Raw genomic sequence first — 23516 nt, 5'->3', positions numbered from 1 at the left:
CCCAAACCGCGTTCTTGCCTAAATACGTGTATTTCACCTACTATATAGCAGGTAAGTACGCGGTTTCGGACTGAAAACAAACGGTCTCCGGTCCCTTTGTCCCTTTGAGTCGCTGTATGTGAACGCACCTTTAGTGTGAACATAGACAGAGTTGCTATTCGACTCCGCTATTGTCGTTGTAGGGAGGTATTATCCATATTGCACATTTTAATCGGGGTAAAGCTGTAGAGTTTTTCCCTCTGAATATTTTAGCAATTTCTCATGCATTACAATAGAAATATTAAACAATTTATATATATATATATATATATATATATATATATATATATATATATATATATATATATATATTGGGTATTGATAATATTGCAAATTATAGTTGTGTCAATTTAAAACCTTTAGAAAAATCCATCTTGTGCGTCAGTGTGCCAAAGGTCGACCAAGCCTGCAAAAAAAAGGAGGAAGCATTACAGCACAGCCAGAGAGGGCGTGCACACGCACACACACACGCACACGCACGCACGCATATATGCCATACACACCACATACCGGTCTCACATCGCAGAATAAGTGAACACACACACACACACGCACACACTCACACAGAGGGAGAGAAAGACAGATACAGAGGAGCAGAAAAGAAAAACAAAATCAAACGCATCGAAAATAAAAGCGGAAGTTGTCGGTGTGTCGCGCGCAGGGATCATGTCGGTGCTCGCTTTACAAGAGTACGAATTTGAGAGGCAGTTCAACGAGGACGAAGCCATCCGATGGATGCAGGAGAACTGGTGAGTGCAAAATGTCCATGCGTTATATCAGATCCAGCCTGGTTATGCATGGAGCATGATAATCAGGAGAACTCAGGGTTCTGTAATTAATGCCACCATGCCACAGTGATCTACCATCAATTATAATTCTCTCTCTCTCTCTCTCTCTCTCTCTTAAATACCCGAGCTCTCTGAGTATAAAAACCCTGAAATGAAGCTCCATCTCCTTGATGTGAAAACCCCATTACCCTTGAGAGCATCACTAATCTACTGTCAAAACGTTGCATCACTTCCTTTGTCCTGTCATTGGATTTCCAACCGGATTAAATTAGATTAGATTTCTCTACCACCTTCAATGCGTTCTCCCGTGTTTTTAGCTGTGGTGTATCTACAAAATTTTAACCCGATTGTGGAAACGACTAAATAAATCTGATTCTGCATCACATCACATCACATCGGATCCGATCAGATCGGATCAGGGTGTACGTGTCCTCAGTTTCAGTTTCGTCCTCCCAGATCTGTACATGGACTCACATCATAAGACGGGCTATTAAATGACCAGTCAAGTGTTAATTAATAACACTCAGGCGTCCAATCAGACTGGCTGTCTGATTTACTGTAAATTATTGTCTGGATGACTTCATTTTGGTCTCTAGAATAACCGAATAGCATCCGGAGGGAAGGGAAATGATGTAGGAATCAGAACACTAGGAATAATGTATATTTTAATACTATTATAGCCCCCAAAAATATAGCTTTATTTTGGATTTAATTTGGACACATTAATAAACCTTAGGCGAAAATGCAGCTTCAGATTAACGCCAGTGAACAGATTACACTCTCGTTCATCAGCTTATTTATCCGATATCTCATCCTCCAGTGATTAAAAACACTAAACAGTGAATTAAATAAAATAATTTTTTTTTATCAAAACGTATAAAGAAATCTACATTCCAAGCATTGTTCATTTATTCCTATGATAACTTCCTGAAATGTAGGGCGTCAAATCCCACCATCCTGCCTTACAATTGGCTAGTCACGTCTAACCCCACGAGCGGAGCGCTGATTGGATATGCAGCGTGGCGGGATTCTAACGAGCCAATCCGAGAGCAGAGCAGAGCAGGGCGGGGCGGGAACAGACAGAATGCGGGTGGTTCTTATAGCACGTTATTGTAATTTTTGTGCTCCCACGTGGAGACGGGGTACGAAGCAGTCAAAACGGACCAATCAGAGTCGCCGTGTGATGTCTGCTGACAGATCCGTTGACCAATCATATTTCGGCGTTACTGTGTGGCAAGATACCGGTACAAATTGCTAAAGCTAAAAATGACTCATAGCGTATGAGCATTTCACAATATCATCTTCTTCTGTGAATATTATATTACTTATATGCCCAGTAGCTATTTAGTAGTTAAAGAGCACCACTGTGACATTTTGAGTGGAAAGTGTGCTGCTAAATGTATATTTTTGTTAGTAAAAGGTACATTTGAATGCCCAAGATACTACTGAAATAGCTTGTAAACATTTCTACAGCTCTACAGTGAAAACGCCATTTTCCCCAACCTTCTTAAATAGTGAACCTGGCATTGAACTCATCACAGGTCCACACCACACGAGTGCTATTCTGTATTCAAGCTTTGATTCCACCATCATATTCTCAGTGATTTATATCTTTTAATATCCCTGGCAAAATGTACCATAACAAGCACAGTCACAGCTAGCTAGTGAAATTAGCCGTTAATCCACGGCATCCTCTAATAATTTAAATATCAGACATGATACTTATTAAACTTATTTTGTGACACAGTAAACGGACGGCATACATAATCTTCCCTGAATCCGTATTACTCCGAAACACCCATTTATATTCAGCATCAGAAAGGGGTTAACTAAGGAGACAGATAGACAGATAGACCGGCAAATACATAGTGTGATGCGATAATCTACGCTGGAGTGGTGTGATGCGGCACGACGTAAAGCGGAGTATAACCGCACGGTCTAGTGTGTGTGTTATTCCGCTTATACCACAGCGATTTACAATGATTACAATGATTGCAACATTTCGTTTATTAATTAATGATACGTTCAATTTTAACGGTTCTAGTTAAAATCTAGGGTAAGTGGAAGCTCCGTGGTTAAGATGTTGGACTTCTGGTTGGAAGGTCATGAGTTCAAATCCCAGAACCAGAAGGTGCCACTGCTGGGCCCTTGAGCAAGGCCCTCAACTGCTCAGTCGTATAAATGAGATAAATGTATGTCACTCTGGATAAGGGCATCTGCCAGATGCTGTAAATGACATAATGTAATGTTGTGGAAAATCTCTGAGACAAGTTAGTTCATGTTATCACTTGTGTTATAGCCGTGATTAAGGCTATAACACAATAAATGAATATATATATATATATATATATATATAAATACCTCAGAAATGCAGCTTATGATTTTACACAGAAACCAGAAAGCACAAACTCCTCTTACACTTGAGACTCTCCATCAATGTTAAATAAATGTTTCCTAACAAAAATCTTTACCACATCAATGATTATACATTTTTCCATGGTAAACAATGTTCATATATTATTAGTTTCATGTTATGTGGACTGTCCTACTTACAAGTAGGAAATTAGGAGTGTAGGAGGGAATTATTTTTATAGGCAGTACATTTTGTATTTTCATGCTTCAGATTTTGAACAACACAATATCTTTGAAAAATGGGTCTCACTTATAGCACCATTAATCAGATGTGTATGCAATTTCCTGTAGCTGAGTATGATAACACATGTCGGTTTAGAGCAGCATGTTTTTTCATCAAGAGCCATGCCAAAAGCCAACTAAACCGGTGTAGCAGGTTGAGCTGTCTAGCACGGACGTGTATGGTAGCTAGCTGGTTCACATCCTACAGGTGAAATCTGGTAACAATGTATGCATTTTGATATTGTAGTACCGTGTGTCAGATATGAACAAAGGATGTGTAAGTAGGCAATTTAAAAAGTATCATTCCAGGAGGTCATTCAACTTGAAAGAATTCTTATGATGGAATGTAAGATAGCTCAGTACAGTCTGTCCTACCCTCGAGATCTCTCGAAACATAAACTAGCAATATATAATCAGTTTGTATGGTTTCATGCTTTCTTGCCTCAGAACATTACATGGAACTTAGCTCAATGTTTATTCTACAAGAAATGCCAGGTTGGCTTTTGATGTGTGGAAATCTTGGTCAGCTATTAACTTATTGATTACCTCAGAAAAGGATTTTTTTTTAGCATGGGCTCCAGATCTGGTTCTTCAAGTCACATTTTATGGGTTTTTCACGGGTTTTGTGCTTGATTTTGAATGAATGATAAAAACTATATTAGATTGTTGTCTGTAGTTTCATAATTTTGCATCTCATTATTTTCCCACTGAGCCTACAGTGCAAAATAAGTAATCTCGATAGAGCTAGTTGCTGATATTACATTACATTACCTAGCTCCCAGCTCGACCTAAATTGCCTAAAGTTATAAGTTGTAGTAGTCAGATTTTCCATAAACATATCACAGCCTCTACAAGAAAGAAATCAACGTGTAGACGATTATATTTCTTTTCACATTTGTATTTTTTAATTTTTAGGTTCATAGTTGTGTGTATTGGCTAGCTAGCTGCACAAGTTGAACACTATGATATATCAGGCTTGTAGTCTTCAAAGATAATCACCCAATTTTTCCACCTAATTGCGTATCATAGAAATGTATTAATGTATCCTGATATTTTTTAATCCTATTGCCCATCCCTACTAAATATCATTTGAACAGATATCTTTGTGCTCATGTTCGGGGGTTCGATTCCCGCCGCTGCCCTGTATGTGCTGAGTTTGCATGTTCTCCCTGTGTTCCCTGTACTCCAGTTTCCTCCCCCAGTCCAAAGACATGCATGGTAGGCTGATTAGCACGTCCAAGGTGTCCATAGTGTATGAATGGGTGTGTGAATGTGTATGTGATTGTGTATTGTGATGGATTGGCACCCTGTCCAGGGTGTACCCCGCCTTGTGCCCCATGCTCCCTGGGATAGGCTCCAGGTTCCCCGTGACCCTGTAGGATAAGCGGTATAGAAAGTGGATGGATGGATCAGCAATGATTAACCGTCAGGAAAAAAAATCTTTCAAAGTGTTAAAATCATCTAGCAGATATCTTGATTCAGTCTCTCTGAAGAATACAGCATATGGTGACATGCTTTAATGGATTTATTTTGGGAAAAGAATCAACCGGCGTTGTTTTGTGCTGTAAACAAATCTAAAAGCTTTTAAATTGCGCCTGTTCCACTGGGATGTCAGCGTCAGTCCCTACAGAACATTTGGGCTAACAGCCAAAAAATACAGATCTTTCATTATGTTGTCGGTTGACTAATAAAAACGGAAATATTGCTCTGGCTGAGTGAAAACACACGCAGATCAGGGGATTGGCCTAGAATGCAAACGACAGGTCGAACACTTTTTCTGTTTTGCATTGAGCAAAGGGACGAACTCTGCTGGGTCAGGTTTGTGGATGCAGCATGGAGGACAGGAGTGTGTTTCTATCACCAGCGTGCTGCTTCACAAGTTTTAAAAAAAAGGTTTTGCTCATCATGTGACTCTGCTGAACATCACAGAGGTGTTTAAGTCCTCCCACCACAGATCTGAGACAGTTATCAGATTATCAGACACAAAACAAGAAAAGTACATGAACGGTTTACATAAATCACACCTTGTCGATCGGAATATGATGTTTTATCAGACAGACATCAGATGAGCTGATAGCTGTGTCTGTTATATGTTGGATTTACATGTCAGAAATGCACGCTAGCTCCTGGGTGTTGCTGTCAGCCTCAGCATTATAGATAGAGATCTTTAACTGTCCTTGACAGACCTGAACACACAGGTGCTGCGCTCAGCAGAATCACCCAGAGACTCAAAACGCTGTGCGATAGTGAATGGACAGTCATTGTTTTTGTGGGAGAAGCTTCGCACGCCGTACAAAAATATCCTCTCATTCCTACAAAATGTCACGCTGCTCGCACCAGTTACATAGACCGAGGTCTCACCTTTTCCTCTGTTAAATAAATCCATTTACACCACAGCGCTGCTGAGTTCTGGATTCTGATTGGTCAGAAGGTGTTGATTCATTCTCTATAACAGCAGCTCTGACAATAGTGCAGGTTTATATTAATGCACTCGTTCTAATACGTTATCGTTTCTATAGCAACAGCTCATTCACAGGGACTCGTACTGCACATTCTCCACATAAACGGATTAAAATAATCATTGATATGGTGAAGTTTTTTTCTGGTGAGCGGCTGTTCAAGTAACATGTATGGAAGGAGTCTCCAGTGTTTACGCTTCTTTGCGGTTTCTCGGAAACAGGACAAGCTGTGTGTTTTTTTTAAATTAACTTCAAGAGGGAGAAAAAAAAGAGAGGCTGGTGAGGGGACAGCTGTTTTATAGAAGAATAAATGTAACTATAAATGGATAAAATTTACGATGTGATTTGTTAATAAATAATATATTGTAATCGTTGGCAAGTTGCTGGTGTGGTTACAATGGGGAAGTGGTAGCTCTGTGGTTAGGACCTTGGCCTACTGGTCGGAAGGCCGTGAGTTCAAATCCTGGCACCACCTTAACCCTTAACAATGCTGTAAATGTAAAATGATCAACTTCATACTCATAACAGTAACTCTGCTTCACCGTGTCACAGTTTGGAGTGTTTTATTTCTAAAGATTATTAATAACATATATTTCTGTTGTATCTAAGTACAAAACAGATAAAAAAATACAGTAAAACTCTGACAAAATGATATTTTTTTTATCCAAATATAGTTTAGCATCATGCATCCTGTTGCGTGCCAATGGAACAGGGTTTTGTTCGGTAAGGTAGCGTTGTGTAAAGAGAATTAGCCTTAGATGGGTAACTGGAGGTCACTCGCTAATCTGGTGTATTTATACTCTCTCCTCAGCACGCATCACTAAAGACAGGGTTGTGTTTTGATGAGTTGTGCCACATCAGAAGAAAGATGGTGTTTATATCTCCAGAAAGATGACTGTAGCAGAAAAATCACAGAATTTAGCACTAGCTATTAGCTTCAGCTAACAAAGTAATGTCCAAAACGATACCAAAGTCAATTTTAAGTGCAACGTTCAGGACACGGAGGCAGCGATTTTACAGCTTTCTCCAGCTCGATGCTAACTTATCAGTAGCAAGTTACAAGTCACTCGTGGGCGTGGCCTGTCCAGCGTATATTTAGTGAGAAACATAACTATAGTAGCTGTATATACCTAGAGTGGAGTCTAAGGCTCACTAGTTTAACACAAAGAGAGGCCGTATATGACGGGATGAGCTGAAAACATGGTTTTATTTTTTTCTTCTATTTTTCTGCGAGCTCACAGAGGGTAGGAACTGAATTTGTGAGTGGGGAACTGAAGAAACCTTGACCCACATGCACGGTGGACTTAATCTGAAGAATAATTCGAGACAATCCATTGGATGTTGTCTTACTGGGTCATACTGGATTTGCATAGAATTGAAAGAATCTCGATTGAAATGTTGTTTGTCTCTAAAATAAAAGGTTATGGCTCAGTGTCGGACACGCACGCGTAGAAAATAAACAATGCCCTGTCACTTGTCGTTGACACAGGGTGAACACAGGGTCACGGGGCTGACGATACAGTTTATTGTGAATGTCGTGCTGCACTAACGCGACCTAATGCTTCCCCTCATTACGGATCCCCTCACAGAGCAAAAATAATCTAATGTTTTGTGCCTGAATTCAGCAGCTTGAGTTGATGCATGGTTAAACACGGCCATTTTATTTCCCCCTTCATAAAGCATCACCATCATCCTCAGCCTCAACACACACACACACACACACACACACACACACACACACACTCGGTGCTTTACACATCACGTTGGATTTCAAGGTCGGTCTGTGCCACAATCCATAACATAGTGCTGTATAGAGCAGGATTGTGAGGTTCTCAAGGCGATCGAAGCGTCAGCGCAAAAACAAACCCCGAACGCATGTGTGCTGATTTCGTGCCCTTTTTCCCCGTCATCGTGCTGCGTTCACTAAAACCACACCAGCTGTTCACAGAGCTCGTTCTGCTCACGTCGCTCTTCTCAAACTGCAATTAGGCTGCAGAATTTTTTTTTGCTCGGTGCACTTTGTTTGCTTTTTAAATTAACTCGAGATGCAGTTTGAGTGAAAAGCAGCTTGGTCCAGATGTTTGTTGTTGCAGGTGAAGTCACCGTTAATCACCGTCTGCTCCGAGTTTGCTGAAGACAGATGGAGGGGAGTAAAAAAAAAAAAAAAAACAAGGAATAAGCAGAAATGAAAAGAAGAAAAGCAATAAAAAAAAAATAATGGCATCACTTAATGTCACATCGCAATCTCATGCTGCAAAAAAAAAAACTGATGGAATTTTTAAAGATGTAAGCCACGCCCCTTTTTTTCCTGAACCCCTTTAAAAATGTGATGTTTAAATCTTTTATTTCATTTTGAAGTAAAAGTGTGAAGTTTGTCTTTATTATGTTTTTTTTGTTGTTGTTACTATTACTTTTGTTCTTTTCACATGGAAAGGCAGCGTGATAAACCTCTGGGAAATATCTGCAGCCCTCAGGATTTATTTCACAGTGCAGAACTGAGCGCGCTCACGGCAGTGTCTTTACCCCTCACAAGAACGTGTGAAGTCTTCATCGTGTGGAATCTATCAGGACAGACTTGCGAAAAGACACGGTGTCCTTTAGTTATTATTATGCACTGAGTCCAACGACACGACAGACATCCATACACATGTTTTGTTAATTCCATTTATTAATATCTAATACATTTTACAAACAGTTCAAAAATCCATTATTCAGAATATCCAAAAACAAAGCTAGCTAGCTAACACCATAAATGTCCCAAACCAATATCAGCATGCTAACAGTATAAAATGTACCACAATATAGCTAGTTAGCTAATGCTAAAAAATATCCAAAAGCTACATTTCTAGCTAATAAAGCATGCAAACCAAAACAAAAGTTAAAAAAGGGTTAAGGGTTAAGAAACTTTCCCAGAACAAGGCTAGCTAGCTAACACGAGAAAATGTATCAAAACAACTTAGCTTAGCATTAACACTAGTAAACATCCCAAAACAAATTAGCTGCCAAACACTAGCAATATTGGGGTAACTAGCTATACGGTGGTACATTTTATACTTAGCAAAGGTTTTCTTGATGATTTCGGGGAACTGCTTTCTCGGACATTAACTGACTGAATATGTGTTCGTTACGGTTGGTTCTCTGATCCATCAACTGTCAGCTTCACAGGGTTACGAATCTCTTTCGGCCTTATGCAGCATGTATCTGGCCCCACACACAAACACGGCCATTCACTGTATCTGGTGATCTCATGTAGTTTAGCTATTAATGAACCAAAGATAGTCGACATTGTCATTTCTGACCACTATTGTGTCTTCTTTGAACTAACTAGGAGTTATAGCGCTATCTCGTTGCTGATACAGCTGCGACCTTCATAGAGCTCATATCATCTCTCCTCCCTCTTTCACTCTTCCATAGACACTGCAGTGGAGCGCTTTAGTGTCAGGCTGACCAAATGTACAACCCCAATTCTGAAAAAGTTGGGACAGTATGGAAAATGCTAATAAAAATAAAGAGGAGCGATGTATAAATGTACTTTGACTTGTATTTAAACAAAACACGTATAAACACAAGGTATCGGATGTTTTAACTAATCGGCTGCATGGTTTTTTGAAGGCAAACTTTTATTTTGAAATTGATGCATGCAACACGTTCCAAAAAAGTTGGGACAGGGGCAGTTTAGGACTAATAGCGATGTGAGAAGTTGAAATAAGAAGGTGATGTGAAACAGGTGAGGCGATCGTCTAATCGTAGTGTATAAGGAGCCTCCAAAAAAGCTTAGTCCTTCAAGAGCAAGGATGGGTCGAGGTTCGCCGATCTGTCAACAGATGCATCAGCGATTTATACAACACTTTGAGAAGAACATTCCCCAAAGACAGATCGGTAGGATTTTAGGCATTTCACCTTCTACACTGCACAATATAATTAGAATATTCGAGGAATCCGGTCAAATCTCGGTGCGTAAAGGGCGAGGACGAAAACCACTTCTGAATGCGTGTGATCTCCGATCCCTCAGACGTCACTGTCTTAAAAACCGTCATGAGTCTGTAATGGAGATCCTGACATGGGCTCGGGAATACTTTGGTAAACCTTTGTTAGTCAACATCATTCGCCGCTGCATCCACAGATGCATTTTAAGGCTTTACTATGCAAAGCAGAAGCTGTACATCAGCACTGTCCAGAAGCTCCACCCACTTCTCTGGGCTTGGTCTCATCTGAGGTGGACAGTAGCACAGTGTTTTGTGATTTGATGAGTCGACATTTCAAATAGTTTTTGGACAAAACAGCCGTCGTGTTCTCCGGGCCAAAGAGTCATCAGTGTCAGGCCCAAAAGCCAGCGTCTGTCCTCGTATGAGGGCGTGTCAGTGCCCATGGTATGGGGGCATGTCAGTGCCCATGACATGGGTAACTTGCACATCGTGAAGACACCATTAATGCAGAAAGACATGTAAACATTTTGGAGCAACATACACTGCCATCCAGAGCAGGACAATGCCACACCACATTCTGCCCAGATTACAATCTCATGGTTGTGTGAGCAGAGAGTGCGGGTGTGATCAAGGCCTGCTGCAGTCCTGACCTGTCTCCCATTGAGAATGTATGGCGCATTATGAAGCGCAAAAAAAGGCGAAGAAGTCCCCGTACAGTTGCGCAGCTGAAGAAATGCATAATGGATGAAAGGGGGAAAATTCTGCGTGCTAAACTTAGCCAACTGGTGTCTTCACTCAGCGTCCAATAACACCCAAATAAGTGTTATTAAAATAAAAGTTGATGTTACACAGCGGTAAACAGTCGACTCTCCCAACTTTTTTGGAGTGTGTTGCAGTCATCAGATTTGAAATGAGTGTATATTTTCAAAAATAAATTAAATTCACAAAGTAAAACATCAAGTAACGTGTTAATAATGTGTTTTCAATATAGTACAGGGTGAACTGAATTATCAAATGACTCTTTTTGTTTGTTTTCTTGCATTTTCCATACTGTCCCAACTTTTTTCGGAATTGGGGTTGTACTAACTCTGTTGTCCCCTTAAAAACAAAAACTGTCACTGGGATAATTAAAGCTGCCCCTTGGAGAAATAGTCCCTCCACTGTAAGACTATAAAGAGACTGCAGAAGAGCAGAAAGGCAGAGGAAGCACACAAAGCTTATGGTTCACCAAGCTATCTATAAAAACAACTTGAAAATACTTAATAATGAAATGAGGTCAACCCCAGATTCCGCAACTAGGTGGCTGTGGGTCAGGTGGTAGAGTGGGTTGCCGGCTAATCATAGGGTTGATGGTTCGATTCCCGGCCCACGTGACTCCCCGTGCTGACGTGTCCTTGGGGAAAACACTGAACCAGAAGTTGTTCCCAGTGCTTAGCTAGTGCCTTGCATCTGCTACCGTGAATGAGTGAATGAGAAAGTGTGAAAAGTACTTTGTAGAACTGCTAAGGTTAAAAAAAAGCGCTATATGAGTGCAGTCCATTTACCATTCAGCGATGATAATTTTATCATAAGGAAAAACATAGTGAGAACTTGTCCTACTGGGATGTTTTTTAACTCTCCACTTATTGCTGTTAAATGTAATCTATCCTCTTTCTCAGTGGTCAGCCCTAACATGCTTGCCCTGCTTATATCACTCATGAATTCTTCTAGCAGCTCTCTCGACCCATTACCCACCAGCTTTCTTAAATTGGTTTTAAATTCATTATTACCAGACATCCTGAGCATTGTTAATCTGTCCCTCCAGCAAGGAATTTAAAGGAAAACACACCTTTAAGACAGCTATTGCTAGGCCTCTGCTGAAGGGAAACAATAGAAGTTTCCAATCAGGCCTAGTCCTAGATTGGTTTAGATCCTACTTAAGTGGCAGGGAATATTATGTTGCACTGTGTACACACACCTCCAGACGTCATGCGATATCTTGTGGTGTTCCCCAAGGCTCAATTTTGGGTCCTTTTTGTTATTTAATTTATATATGCTGCCATTAGCTGGTGTAATTAATCGATATAACATCTGCTTCGATCAGTATTTACATGACACGCAGTTCTATATCTCACTTGCACCAGATGCCCACAAGTCGATTATCACCCTTGTAAACTGCATAGAGAGCATAACCTTGTGAATGTCACAGAGCTTTCAGTTGCTAAATATAAGAAAGAGGTACTTATTATCAGAAATGACGCACAGAGAAAGTTAATGACATATCCATAGTAGACTCCTTGTCTCTCATGGCTAATGACTACGTTAAGAGTTTAGGGATCGTGTTTGGCAGTGATACCAGTTTTAAAAAATATATTAGCAATGGACATTGTCTCAAAGCAGCTTTACAGAAACATATAAACACAGGATGGAGATTTTAAGTGAGTGAGTTTATCCCTATTGAGCGAGACGGTGGTGACGGTGGTGAGGAAAAACTCCCTGAGATGATATGAGGAAGAAACCTTGAGAGGAACCAGACTCAGAATGAAACCCGTCCTCATCTGGGGAACAACGGATAGTGTGAAAGTAAAAGAAAGTTCATTATGGTTTAATATGAAGTCTGTTTGTTGATCTAGTCCACTGTTCACTAAAGGAGACCTGAGTGTAAAACTGCATGTGGTAATTGCAGTTCCCAAGGCCATCGCTGCAACCGTAGTCCCAGCAACCACAGCGAGAATGTCCATGTGGAATTGAGGTCCAAAGCCATTTCCATGGTACTTCAAGCGGTACCGTCCTCAGCGATCTCCAGGCTGCGCTGCTTGGGGTCGTCCTCAGCGGCAGAATGTAGCCTCCAGTTGATGAGAGCTCCATCCAGAGGTAGGGCATCAGGATGGATCAGGCAGGTCCGGAGAGCAGAAAGGGTCAGGATCACTCACATCTCCATAAAATCATGTGTGGCTGGACAGAAGGAGAGAGGGAGAGGGAGATAAAGAGAGGGAGAGATTGTTAGGTATGATTACTATCCTGTAATGGATAAGAGTGTGTACTTTGTGTAACAGAAAGTCTATTCATGGTAAGCTTGAGTACACAAATATGTTTTCAGCCTGGACTTAAACACTGAGACTGTGTCTGAGTCCCGAACACTAATTGGAAGACTGTTCCATAACTGTGGGGTTTTGTAAGAGAAAGCTCTTCCCCCTGCTGTAGTCTTCACTATTCCAGGTACCAACAACACATTTTGATCTAAGTAGGCGTGGCGGATCATAAAAGACCAAAAGTTCTCTCAGGTACTGTGGTGCGAGAGCGTTTAGTGCTTTATAGGTCAATAATAGTATTTTATAATCAGTGTGAGATTTCAGTGGGAGCCAATGCAGTGTGGATAAGATCGGGGTGATGTGGTCGTATCTTCTGGTTCTAGTTAGGACTCTAGCAGCTGCATTCTGGACTAACTGGAGTTTGTTTATGCTCCTACTGGAACATCCAGACAGTATGGCATTACAGTAATCTAGTCTAGAGGTGACGAAAGCATGAACTAGTATTTCTGCATCGTGTAGTGACAATATATTTCTTATCTTAGAAATATTTCTGAGATGAAAGAAGACTATCCTAGTAATATTATCTACATGAGCATCAGATGATAGACTGGAGTCAATAATCACTCCCAGGTCTTTAACTGCTGCACATGATGACACAGAAAACCATCCAGAGTTACTCATGAAACAGTAAAGTTACATGATGAAAAAGTTACATGATGAAACAGAAAACCATCCAGAGTTACTGTGAGATCAGAAAGATTACTTCTAGCTACACGCGGTCCTAGTACAAGTTCTTCTGTCTTATCAGAATTAAGTAAAAGGAAATTAGTTAGAATCCAACGTCTAATGTCCTTTACACATTCCTCAACTTTATTAAGCTGCTGTCTGTCGTCTGGTTTTACTGAAACATACAGCTGTGTATCATCAGCATAACAGTGGAAGATAATTCCATGTTTACGAATAATTTGACCCTGAAATCAGTATGTTATCAACCTGTTGGTTTTACGTAGACTGCAGCTGAGGCTCTGGGAGTTGGCCTTTAGTCACTACGGGCCTAACCTGTGGAACTCTCTCCCTGACGACCTACGTGCAGTTAGCACTTTAAAAAAGTATCTCAAAGTGCATTTGTTCACTGGGGCCTTTCCTGAAACCAGTTCATTTTCCATACTTGATTTAATTTGTCCAAAACACAGTTAGCAAGCTAACACTAACTCCAGAAACGGAAGTGAACATTTTATTTGGTGTCAAAGTGAGTACAGTAAAAATATTAAAATAGTCATAGCATGTTTATTAATTTTTTTTTTCTAACATGTTGTTGCTGTTAGCTTCAGGACAGACAGAGAGAGAGAGGGAGAGAGGGAGAGGGGGAGAGAGAGAGAGAGTGAGAGAGGGAGAGAGGAGGGAGAGAGGGAGAGAGGGAGAGAGGGGAGAGAGAGGGAGAGAGGGGAGAGAGAGGAGAGAGGGGGGAGAGAGAGGGGAGAGGGAGAGGAGAGGGAGAGAGGAGACGTTTTCACTGCACAGGGCTGTGAGGTGATGCAATGCTGCCCTTCTCTCTTTTCTTAACAAAAGACAGCACTGTGAAGGACAAAAGAGGTTAAGAACGACTTCATTGTCTTCACTTGAGAAATGAAGCAGGCGGAGACACACAGTGATTAGTGTCTTTGTATGACCCCCTTCATTTTTTTCTCTTTTCTTTTTTTTCTTTCTCAAGGGCAAACTGGAATAGCCCGAGCATCTCGGAGGCTTTCATTCAATTTATTGATCTCGTCCCAGAACACACGTTCTCCTGGGATTTTTCTCTACAGGACACACACTGTAGTTCCTGGAAAGAGAATGACGTGTCCCGCTGTTTGGGGACGACGCTGGCACTGGCGACTGCTTCAGTTTACTCCCATAATTCCTGCTGTCAGGATTTTCCAGTTTCTGGCAGCGAATGACAGAAACGCAGCGATGCCAAGATCTCGATTACGACATCACACTCCCGCTGATCTACATGTGGCTCTGAAACATAATCATCATGTCTTGATTTTTCAAGAAGGTGTTGATTAATTCTCTAGAACAGCGGCTCGGACAGTAGCGCAGGTTTATATTAATGCGCTCGTTCTGATACGTTATCGTTTCTATAGCAACAGCTCGTTCACCGAGGCGTGTACGCCTGACAGCCCACGTAAACGGATTAAAAACGTGTGTAATCGTTGATACGATGAAGTTTTCTATAAGGAGATGTTTATGTAACGCATATGGAAGGAGTCTCCAGTGTCGGCGCTTTAAGTTTAACTTTAAGTTTTCTCACATCTTCAGGACAGAGGAGTTTACGCTTCTTTGCGGTTTCTCAGTGACGTGCGTAACAAACTGTGTTTTTTTTTAATTATTATTATTAACTTCAGTAAAGAGAGAGAATAGAGAGAGGGCTGGTGAGGGAACGACTGTTTACAGCTGCTATAACGTAAGTGACAACAGGAAATTGACTTCCACAAATGCTAAATGGATAAAAAGCGTCAAGAATGTCACCCTTTAATAAACACAGGTTGCTAGGACATTGCTGTGGTATAAGAGGAATAATCCACATGAAGGAGTACAGACTCGTAGTGAGTTAATACCGGTTTAAGATAATCATTTTGTTCCTAAATGAGTTAAATGACTAAAATAGTCATTCATATTTGTGTAGCTCCAGCCCGTAGGCAGGTGCGCTCAAATGAAAATGGATCTTAAAGTAGTAGTGTGCAGGATTGCAGCAGTATTTCAGGCTTGCTCTGAAAAGAGCATTTACAGCTATTTTAAGAAACTAAAACAAACTGTGGCATTTCCGGTCTAACGTTCAGTACGACCTCGAGCAGCCGAGTGGAGTACAGAGACGCAGTCATGCGTGGACAAGGGACGGATTTCGTTTTAATCCTGTTTACTTAGCTACAGGGTTCATAGCGAAGATGTAAACAATAATGTAAACAAACCCTTTATTGTCGTTATCATTTAAGTATATGGACATCTGTGGACATAAACCCTGCGTCCCTATTGGCATATTTATACTATGTATTAAAAGTGTTTACTCTTGTTGTGAAGAAAAAGAACATGCTTTTGAGTGTGTGTTAAAAGAGTATGCAGGTACCGGGACATACGGACACGTCGTGTAACGGAAGAGAACACTGTCACCGCAAACATTTCGGCTTTTCTTCGTTCATTATTCTTTACATAATTTATATGATGTAATTTAATTGAGCATTCTCTTGATTTATTTTTCAACATTTCATTTACACCTCTTTAAAATGCATCCTTAAATCCGGCGAGGCAAACCGTCATGAGACTCCTCCTCTTTCGTGCAAGGAGCTGTGGGCACAGTATTGAATAAAAAAGTGTCTACGGATCCACACTTTGAAAATTTACCGGAAACAGTAGACCATCCTGGTACCTTTGGGATCCTCATTTCAACATACGATGATTTCTCAACTCGGATACTATTTAGTACGGATAGTGTGCCGATTGGGACGCAGGGAAAGACTCACTTGGAGCTGCTGTCATTTCCATATATTGACTAAGACACGCCCACATTTTCATCTATGGCCATATAGACACACCCACTCAGAGCTGCTTTCATTTACATATATGGACTCAAAGACACACCCACTTTCCCATCTATGGGTAAAGACACAATCACTCAGAGCCGCTCTTATTTTCATATATGGACTTAGACACGCCCACATTCCCCTCCATGGCTTTAAAGACACACCCACATAAAATAATTCTCATTTCAATATATGGACTCAACACATTCCCACATTTTCACACCCACGGACTCAAAAACGCTCTTTCTGTTCTCTCTAAACTGCAGTCGGATTTGAGTGATTATTGATTCTGGTTGTGAAATAAATATGCTGATGTGATTTTTATGCAATTTTGTAGTTTCTGTCATGAAAAAGTTCCTCATTTTCCGAGCTGGTGTTTGCTCCTGTGTGCAGGAAGAAGTCGTTCCTGTTCTCAGCGCTCTACGCAGCCTGTATCCTGGGCGGCCGGCGTTTGATGAAGCAGAGGGAGAAGTTTGAGTTGAGGAAACCGCTGGTGGTCTGGTCCTTAACACTCGCTTTGTTCAGGTAAACCTCTGTGCTGTTACTAATAAAACTTATTACTACCAATTAACTAACATTGTCAATTCATTTAGGGGGACATGTTTGCAGAAAACCTGGGTCAATATGTACAAACACGTGACATATACATATACATATACACATTTACATATACACAGTGGGCAAAATACGTATTGGACGTGTGAAATTCTTTTTCAGTAAATATATTTCCAATGATTCACATGAAATTTCACCAAACATCAGTATTAACTCAAGAAATCTGGAAATCGAAAGAATTCGTAACATTAAAGTCCATAAATAAAGTTATGTGTAATAAAGTGATATATATATATATATATATATATATATATATATATATATATATATATATATATATATATATTAAAAGTTAGCAGCTAGTGTGTCCTGCTTTTACTGAATGACAGGTGGTGCTGGGTAAATATGGGAAAATAGCCCATATTCCGCTATTTTTGCAAATAGCGGAGCTATTTGCAAACTTCATCGTATTACATCACCACAATATTTGACTTAACATTAGTCAGCTTGGCCAAATATACAAAATAATTGTTAGCCTCCTGTTAGCTAGCTGGGTATTGCACTTAGCTACTGAATTTTGATTATAAAATAAAATAGTTGTCCTAGCTCTAACGCAAACCTGGCTAGCTAGTAACATTGAGTAAGCTGTAATATGTTTTAATACACCATACATCAAGGTAAAGGCCAAGGTTACTGATCAAGTTCATGATTGTTTGATAACAGCGAACCGAAGTTCTGCCCTTCTTGACCAGGGAACGCCTTGCTCTCATTTTTACCATCATTTTAGTAGCACTTGAAGGCAGCATAAGAAAAAAAAAGTGAAAGGATGAACTTGCACTCAGGTTTTAAATGGTTACTTTTTTTATATATATAAACGACAACTTATCATAATGTATCCAGCTGCTCTGAATTTCGGTTTCTGTTTTGGTTTAGCCTTTAATGCTCCAGTGAACACAGTTACACATGAAGATGTCATTAACACACTGCTGTGTCTTTTCTGCTCTTTCTTCATCAGTATATTCGGTGCCATTCGCACGGGGAGCTACATGACGTTCATCCTGATGACTAAAGGCCTGAAGCAGAGTGTGTGTGATCAGAGTTTCTATAACGGACCCGTCAGCAAGTTCTGGGCGTACGCCTTCGTGCTGAGTAAAGCACCCGAGCTCGGTGAGGCCTTCAGCAATTCCAAAACCTCCATCTTTGCTCATCGATTTCAGATAAAAGAGCGCTGGGTGAAATAACCCCTTTAGCAGAAAGCATAATAATTATTGAAGGCAACGTTTCACCCGTAAAAATGCTAACAGGGATTGTTAAATCCCTGATGAAATCCCAGATGAATGACGGCAATAACGTCATTTTATTCAGAACCCGTCCTGGCAAAGGAATAACTTAAATATAAAAATGTTAACAGCTTGCTAGTGCGACATGGTAAATGGTAACAACTATTTATTATTGTTTTTTTAATTCTGAATCTATTCTGGTAAAGTCTTTACCTCAGACAATATCACTAACCAAATAAAACATGCTAACTGGTAGCATCTATTCATATTCCGATAAAGGAATTACAGCACACAAATGCTATACATAAATCATGCTAACACGTAACGGTTAGTTAGATTCCGCTAAAGGATTTACCTCACAAAAACAATGCTAATTGGCTGAGCTAACCAGCTAAAACATGCTAACTGGTAACAACTATTTACAGAAGATTCTGCTGAAGTTTTTACCTCACACAAAAATGCTAACCTACTAAACAATGCTAACTGGTATTTAGATTCTGCTAAAATATTTATCTCAAGCAAAAATTCTACATTTTCTTCTGAGGAAAAAATGCTAGCAGGAACTGTTAATGCTGCACAAGCGAGAAATACGCCAAGGAATATTTTAAATCCAGAAAAAGTTCTGCCTAACATGAAAAAAAAAAATAATAATAAACAAACAAACAAAAAAAAAGATCTGTGACATGTTCTGGACTTTTCCATGCCTGAGAGGTGAAGGTGAATCGACTAGCATGAGGCTAACACTCTTCTACAGAAATGCAGCTTGTCCACATTCTCCAGTTACACGTCACGAAAACATCTCATTAATAAAACACTGCTGTACACGTTTATCACGCCGATCCTGTACGACAGCTCAGTTCTCATTCACTTGAAGCTAACTCGCATAATTAGCATACATACACGGATACCTGTCTCACACACACACACACACAAACATGTTTTACCATTGTTCCGTTCTATTCAATCATTCATCTCACTCAAAGGCACACCCTCAGTGCTGACAGTGTGTGTGTGTGTGTGTGTGTGTGTGTTTTCTATCTGTGCATGAATACACACCAACAAACAGAGCTCTCCACCTCAGTTGTAGGATCATGTTTTACTTAAACATTTATTCTCTATGGTCAGTGATCCATAGATGTAGAAACCACACACACACACACACACACACACACACACACACACACCCATACACACACACACACACCCATCCACACCTACATTATGTGTCAGACACTCATTAAAAGCATCTACAATATATTGATTGCCAGTCCTGCCCTCTTTACTTTGACCAACACCCAGTGTGGCTGTGTGATTGTCTATAGTTTATATGGTTCGTCATGACCTTTTAATGACCTTGAGTATTGTTTTTCACTTGAGTCTTTTAGCTCTTTGGTGTGTCCTAGCTACCCTGTGTTTACACCAGCAAGTGACCGAGCAACAGAAGTGCGTTCGTTTTCTACATTCGACACGTTGCGACACGGAGTCACGACTTCAGAGGCATTTAATCTGAGATTGTTTTCTTTTGTATTCTATGCAAATGATGTCTGACGCTGTGTAGAAGCAGCATGTATCACACTTAACATGTAACACACTTAACATGTAACACACTTAACATGTAACACGCGTCCTTGTGGTCCTCATCACAAAATAAGCAAATTATTATTCGTATTAGTATCCGTATGTTTGTTCACTCTGTAGTCAGTCCCTTCAGGATGAAATGAACTCAGAATCAAGGAAACTCCGTAATGTTCAGAGGAGCTTACAGTTTCTCTAAATTGTAACGTCATGTGACGTCATCACGACACGCGTTCAGCCAAAGCCCTCGTCTATTCACGTGCGTCATATACCAACAAACATCACGGTGAAAGAGCGCGCAGAAGTATTTCTTGCGATTGCGATTTCGCCGATCCGAGTAGTTTTCCGCAAAAAAAAAGATTAAAAAAAAACTTCGCAAGTTGCAACGCAGATTTTGACCAAAAGTCGCAGGAAAATCGAGCGTTTTTTTGGCCGCAACGATAAAATAGATCTGATTGGTCGTAATGACTCTTCTTGCTTGTTTGCCAGAAAATAAGCTGTTTAGCATAGCAAGCATCCTAATTTAACAAACAGGATACGAACAGATTTATTTGTAAATTGTTCCCAGGAGCATTTACACAAGAGATGCGGGGTTTGTGAAAATCCAGTTCATAAAAATGTTGGTATCCTACATTTTTCTCCTAAAATTGACATGAGATCGTTCAAATAATTGTCGATGGGTTACTGCGATTTTATTTTATATACACGGATTACACGGTATTATTATTATTATTATTATTATTATTATTATTATTATTATCGTTATTATGAACATTTTGTCAAACTCATATTTTCACCTCAGATTAATGAGTTGGAAGAAAGCAATTCCAAAAGTAATCCATAAATTTAGACCAATAAGACTAGCTGTTCAATCAGGACAAAAGTAATGGCGCCCCATAAACGGTGGAGGAGTGAGTGTGTGTCTGTGGTAGCTGACACGCTGCAGTGGCTGAGCTGCATTACTGGAATAATTAGAGCACGCTGAACTTAGGAGGCTCTCGTTCACGGTCAGTCGCCATGTTGTCGTTTTCAGCTCTCTGCCTTTTATGAAGCAAATCCGTGATTTAAAGAGAAATACGTGCCCGGTCATTTACAGCTGATTAGTATTTATCGCCATGTTCACGTAAACATGTAGAAAATTGTAAACTTGTGAATTTTTAGTTCCGTTTGGCCGTTTACACACAACTGATCTTCAGCGGGATCAGTTTCTGATCAGATCAGTCGGATAAGACTTTCGGTTTTTTGTGTACTGAGAATAAACACGCAAGAGAACAAGATCGGACCGAGAACTTTTAAAAACGCCGCTGCTGTGTTAGAGCCGCCATGATTCAGCTCATCAGCACTGCTCTCCTTAAACGCACATCAGTCTCACTCCCTGCATCAGCTCGTACAACACTCAGGAACGGTTCAGATACAGGTTGCTATATCATTGCACTCTACTGATAGGCAATAAAAGATTTATCAGTGGGATTGTTTGCATTTGAGAGCCATTTCTTTCTCCTTACGGAGCTTATCTACGAACATGTTTGCGTTGCCAGTGCTGCCAGTCTACCCTTCACCCACTGAGAGGATTTTCTGGGAATATACAGGTGAAACACAGAGATAAGGATTTTGCCGTGTCAGTGTGATGTAGCAGATGCATTCACTCTCCCTGACTGGTATCTGTCGTGTGATAGAGGAATCCTAGCTAGTGGAAGCAAATCGGCAATAAATCCCATCAAACTAAATATGCCAACTTTCTATTTAATGAGTTATGAAGAAGCATCGCTGCATTTAATTCAGTTTATCTTTATGACCAAGCCTCCCTTATCTACGTATTGGGGTTCATGAATTTAAATACATTTTTAACGTCCTGTTTAAACATTAATTCATCACTTTGCTCATTTGAATGCACAGAATGATGTCTAATCAAATCTGCCTTTGATTTATGAACCTGACACAGATTTATCAGTGATCTGTGACTGGCCTACTAGTCCCTACATCTAATATAACACACCTAAATTTACTTTCACGAACATCTAATTTACATGAAACATGAACTGTACGTGGATGTTTGTGGAGCTGTAATGCCGCAAATCAAGCACCAAAACAGAAATTAAAATAAGGCCCCTGTTAGCTCCGCCTCTTCCTCTTTCTGACAGTCTTCTTGTGTGTTTAAAAGCATTAACATGTAAATCACATGATGTCAGTTGTAGCTTCTGTCTCACATCCCTTGTCTTTCTGTGTGTGTGTGTCTCTCTCTCTTTCTTTCTCTCTTTCACAGGTGACACCTTGTTCATCGTCCTGCGTAAGCAGAAGCTGATGTTCCTGCACTGGTACCACCACATCACCGTGCTGCTCTACTCCTGGTACTCGTACAAAGACATGGTGGCGGGCGGCGGCTGGTTCATGACCATGAACTACCTGGTTCATGCCGTCATGTACTCGTACTACGCGCTGAAAGCGGCTCGATTCAAGGTGTCACGCAAGTTCGCCATGTTCATCACGCTCACGCAGATCACGCAGATGCTGATGGGCTGCGTGGTGAATTATCTGGTGTACCAGTGGATGCAGCAGGGCCACGAGTGTCCATCACACTTCCAGAACATCCTCTGGTCCTCGCTCATGTACCTCAGCTACTTCGTGCTCTTCTGCCAGTTCTTCTTCGAGGCTTACATCAACAAAACCAAATCCAAGAACAACACCAAGAAAATTCAGTAGAAAGAAGTACCAAAAGATAGATAAGAGGGGTTGAGGAGATAAAAAGAGGACCAATGTGAGGGGTTTACAGAACCTAAGTTGATCTGAGGTTAATCTATGCTTGTGCATACTGTACTACTAACACAAATATACCTCCCCTCCACTAGGGGGGGGGGCTCGACTGAGCTGCACTGAAGAATTACTATTATTATTATGACAATAACTGAAGAAAAAAAAACAACAACAAAAAAAACAAGTGTCTTTACGTGATGTTTATGTGCCCAATGCTATTCCCTACATTATATTAAAAGTGTCTAAATATAAATATACAAAGCGAGATTAATTTAACCGAGATTAAGGGAGTGTAAGTTGAGGGAACATTCTAGATTTGTTGTCTGAACTGTTCGTCTTTGAAGTTAAAGTTAATAGAGTTAAAGTTCCGTTTTAGATGTTTTTATTTGTTATTTTTTCAAATGAAATAGACGCTAGAGTGAACGTAGCATAGTTTTGTACAATAGACGCATCAACGCCGCAGTGTGTCTGTGTGTGTTTGTATGTGTTTTGTGTTCGGCATCGCATCACCAAAATTCTCTCAGGTTGTCACGAAGTGTTTCACTCGATGTGCATATCATTTAGGGACGAAAAGATGAAATCCTAAAAGATAAAAGATTAGCGAGTTGAACTTAATTATGTAGACCTGACATTTCAATGCCAATGAACAAACACACTGAAATCATGAATAAATAAATAAATAAATAAGAAAATCAATTACAGACAATAAAAAGACATTTTGGGTCTGAGTGCTCATCCATGCAGCCATCTAGCCATTTATCCGAGCCCTTATTGCCCTCTAGGGGCCATGACGTATTACTTCCTGTGGCTGAAGGTCAGTGTCCAGCATCCTCTGTTCTGAAACGTGAGTGCAGAAGATGGCCAATGCTGTGGACTTGAGTGTGTGTAAACCTGCAGTATGTCTGTGTTCACTGTAATAAACCTGTTGTTGAATGGTG

The 23516-nt window shown here is 40.4% G+C and overlaps 1 protein-coding gene across 1 annotated transcript; it reads left to right on the top strand.

The window, feature by feature from the left end:
- The first annotated feature begins 510 nt into the window (after positions 1-510).
- elovl6 (ELOVL fatty acid elongase 6) lies at positions 511-23516 on the top strand. Its single transcript, XM_053631994.1, has 4 exons — positions 511-788; positions 16811-16942; positions 17988-18139; positions 22091-23516. Exons 1-4 carry the CDS (start codon positions 706-708, stop codon positions 22525-22527), a joined length of 804 nt encoding a protein of 267 aa, XP_053487969.1. The 5' UTR covers positions 511-705; the 3' UTR covers positions 22528-23516.

Source organism: Ictalurus furcatus, chromosome 8 (genome assembly GCF_023375685.1).
Source record: "Ictalurus furcatus strain D&B chromosome 8, Billie_1.0, whole genome shotgun sequence".
Classification (NCBI taxonomy): domain Eukaryota; kingdom Metazoa; phylum Chordata; class Actinopteri; order Siluriformes; family Ictaluridae; genus Ictalurus; species Ictalurus furcatus.
Note: the sequence above shows the minus strand (reverse complement) of the source record. Positions and strands in the feature narration are given on the sequence as shown.

Bases quoted from the DNA above. Each gene is read 5' to 3' on its own strand.
- elovl6 (XM_053631994.1), top strand. From the start codon at position 706: ATGTCGGTGCTCGCTTTACAAGAGTACGAATTTGAGAGGCAGTTCAAC. The intron at 789-16,810 runs GTGAGTGCAAAA...TCCTGTGTGCAG, and splicing joins CGATGGATGCAGGAGAACTG to GAAGAAGTCGTTCCTGTTCT. The intron at 16,943-17,987 runs GTAAACCTCTGT...TTTCTTCATCAG, and splicing joins TTAACACTCGCTTTGTTCAG to TATATTCGGTGCCATTCGCA.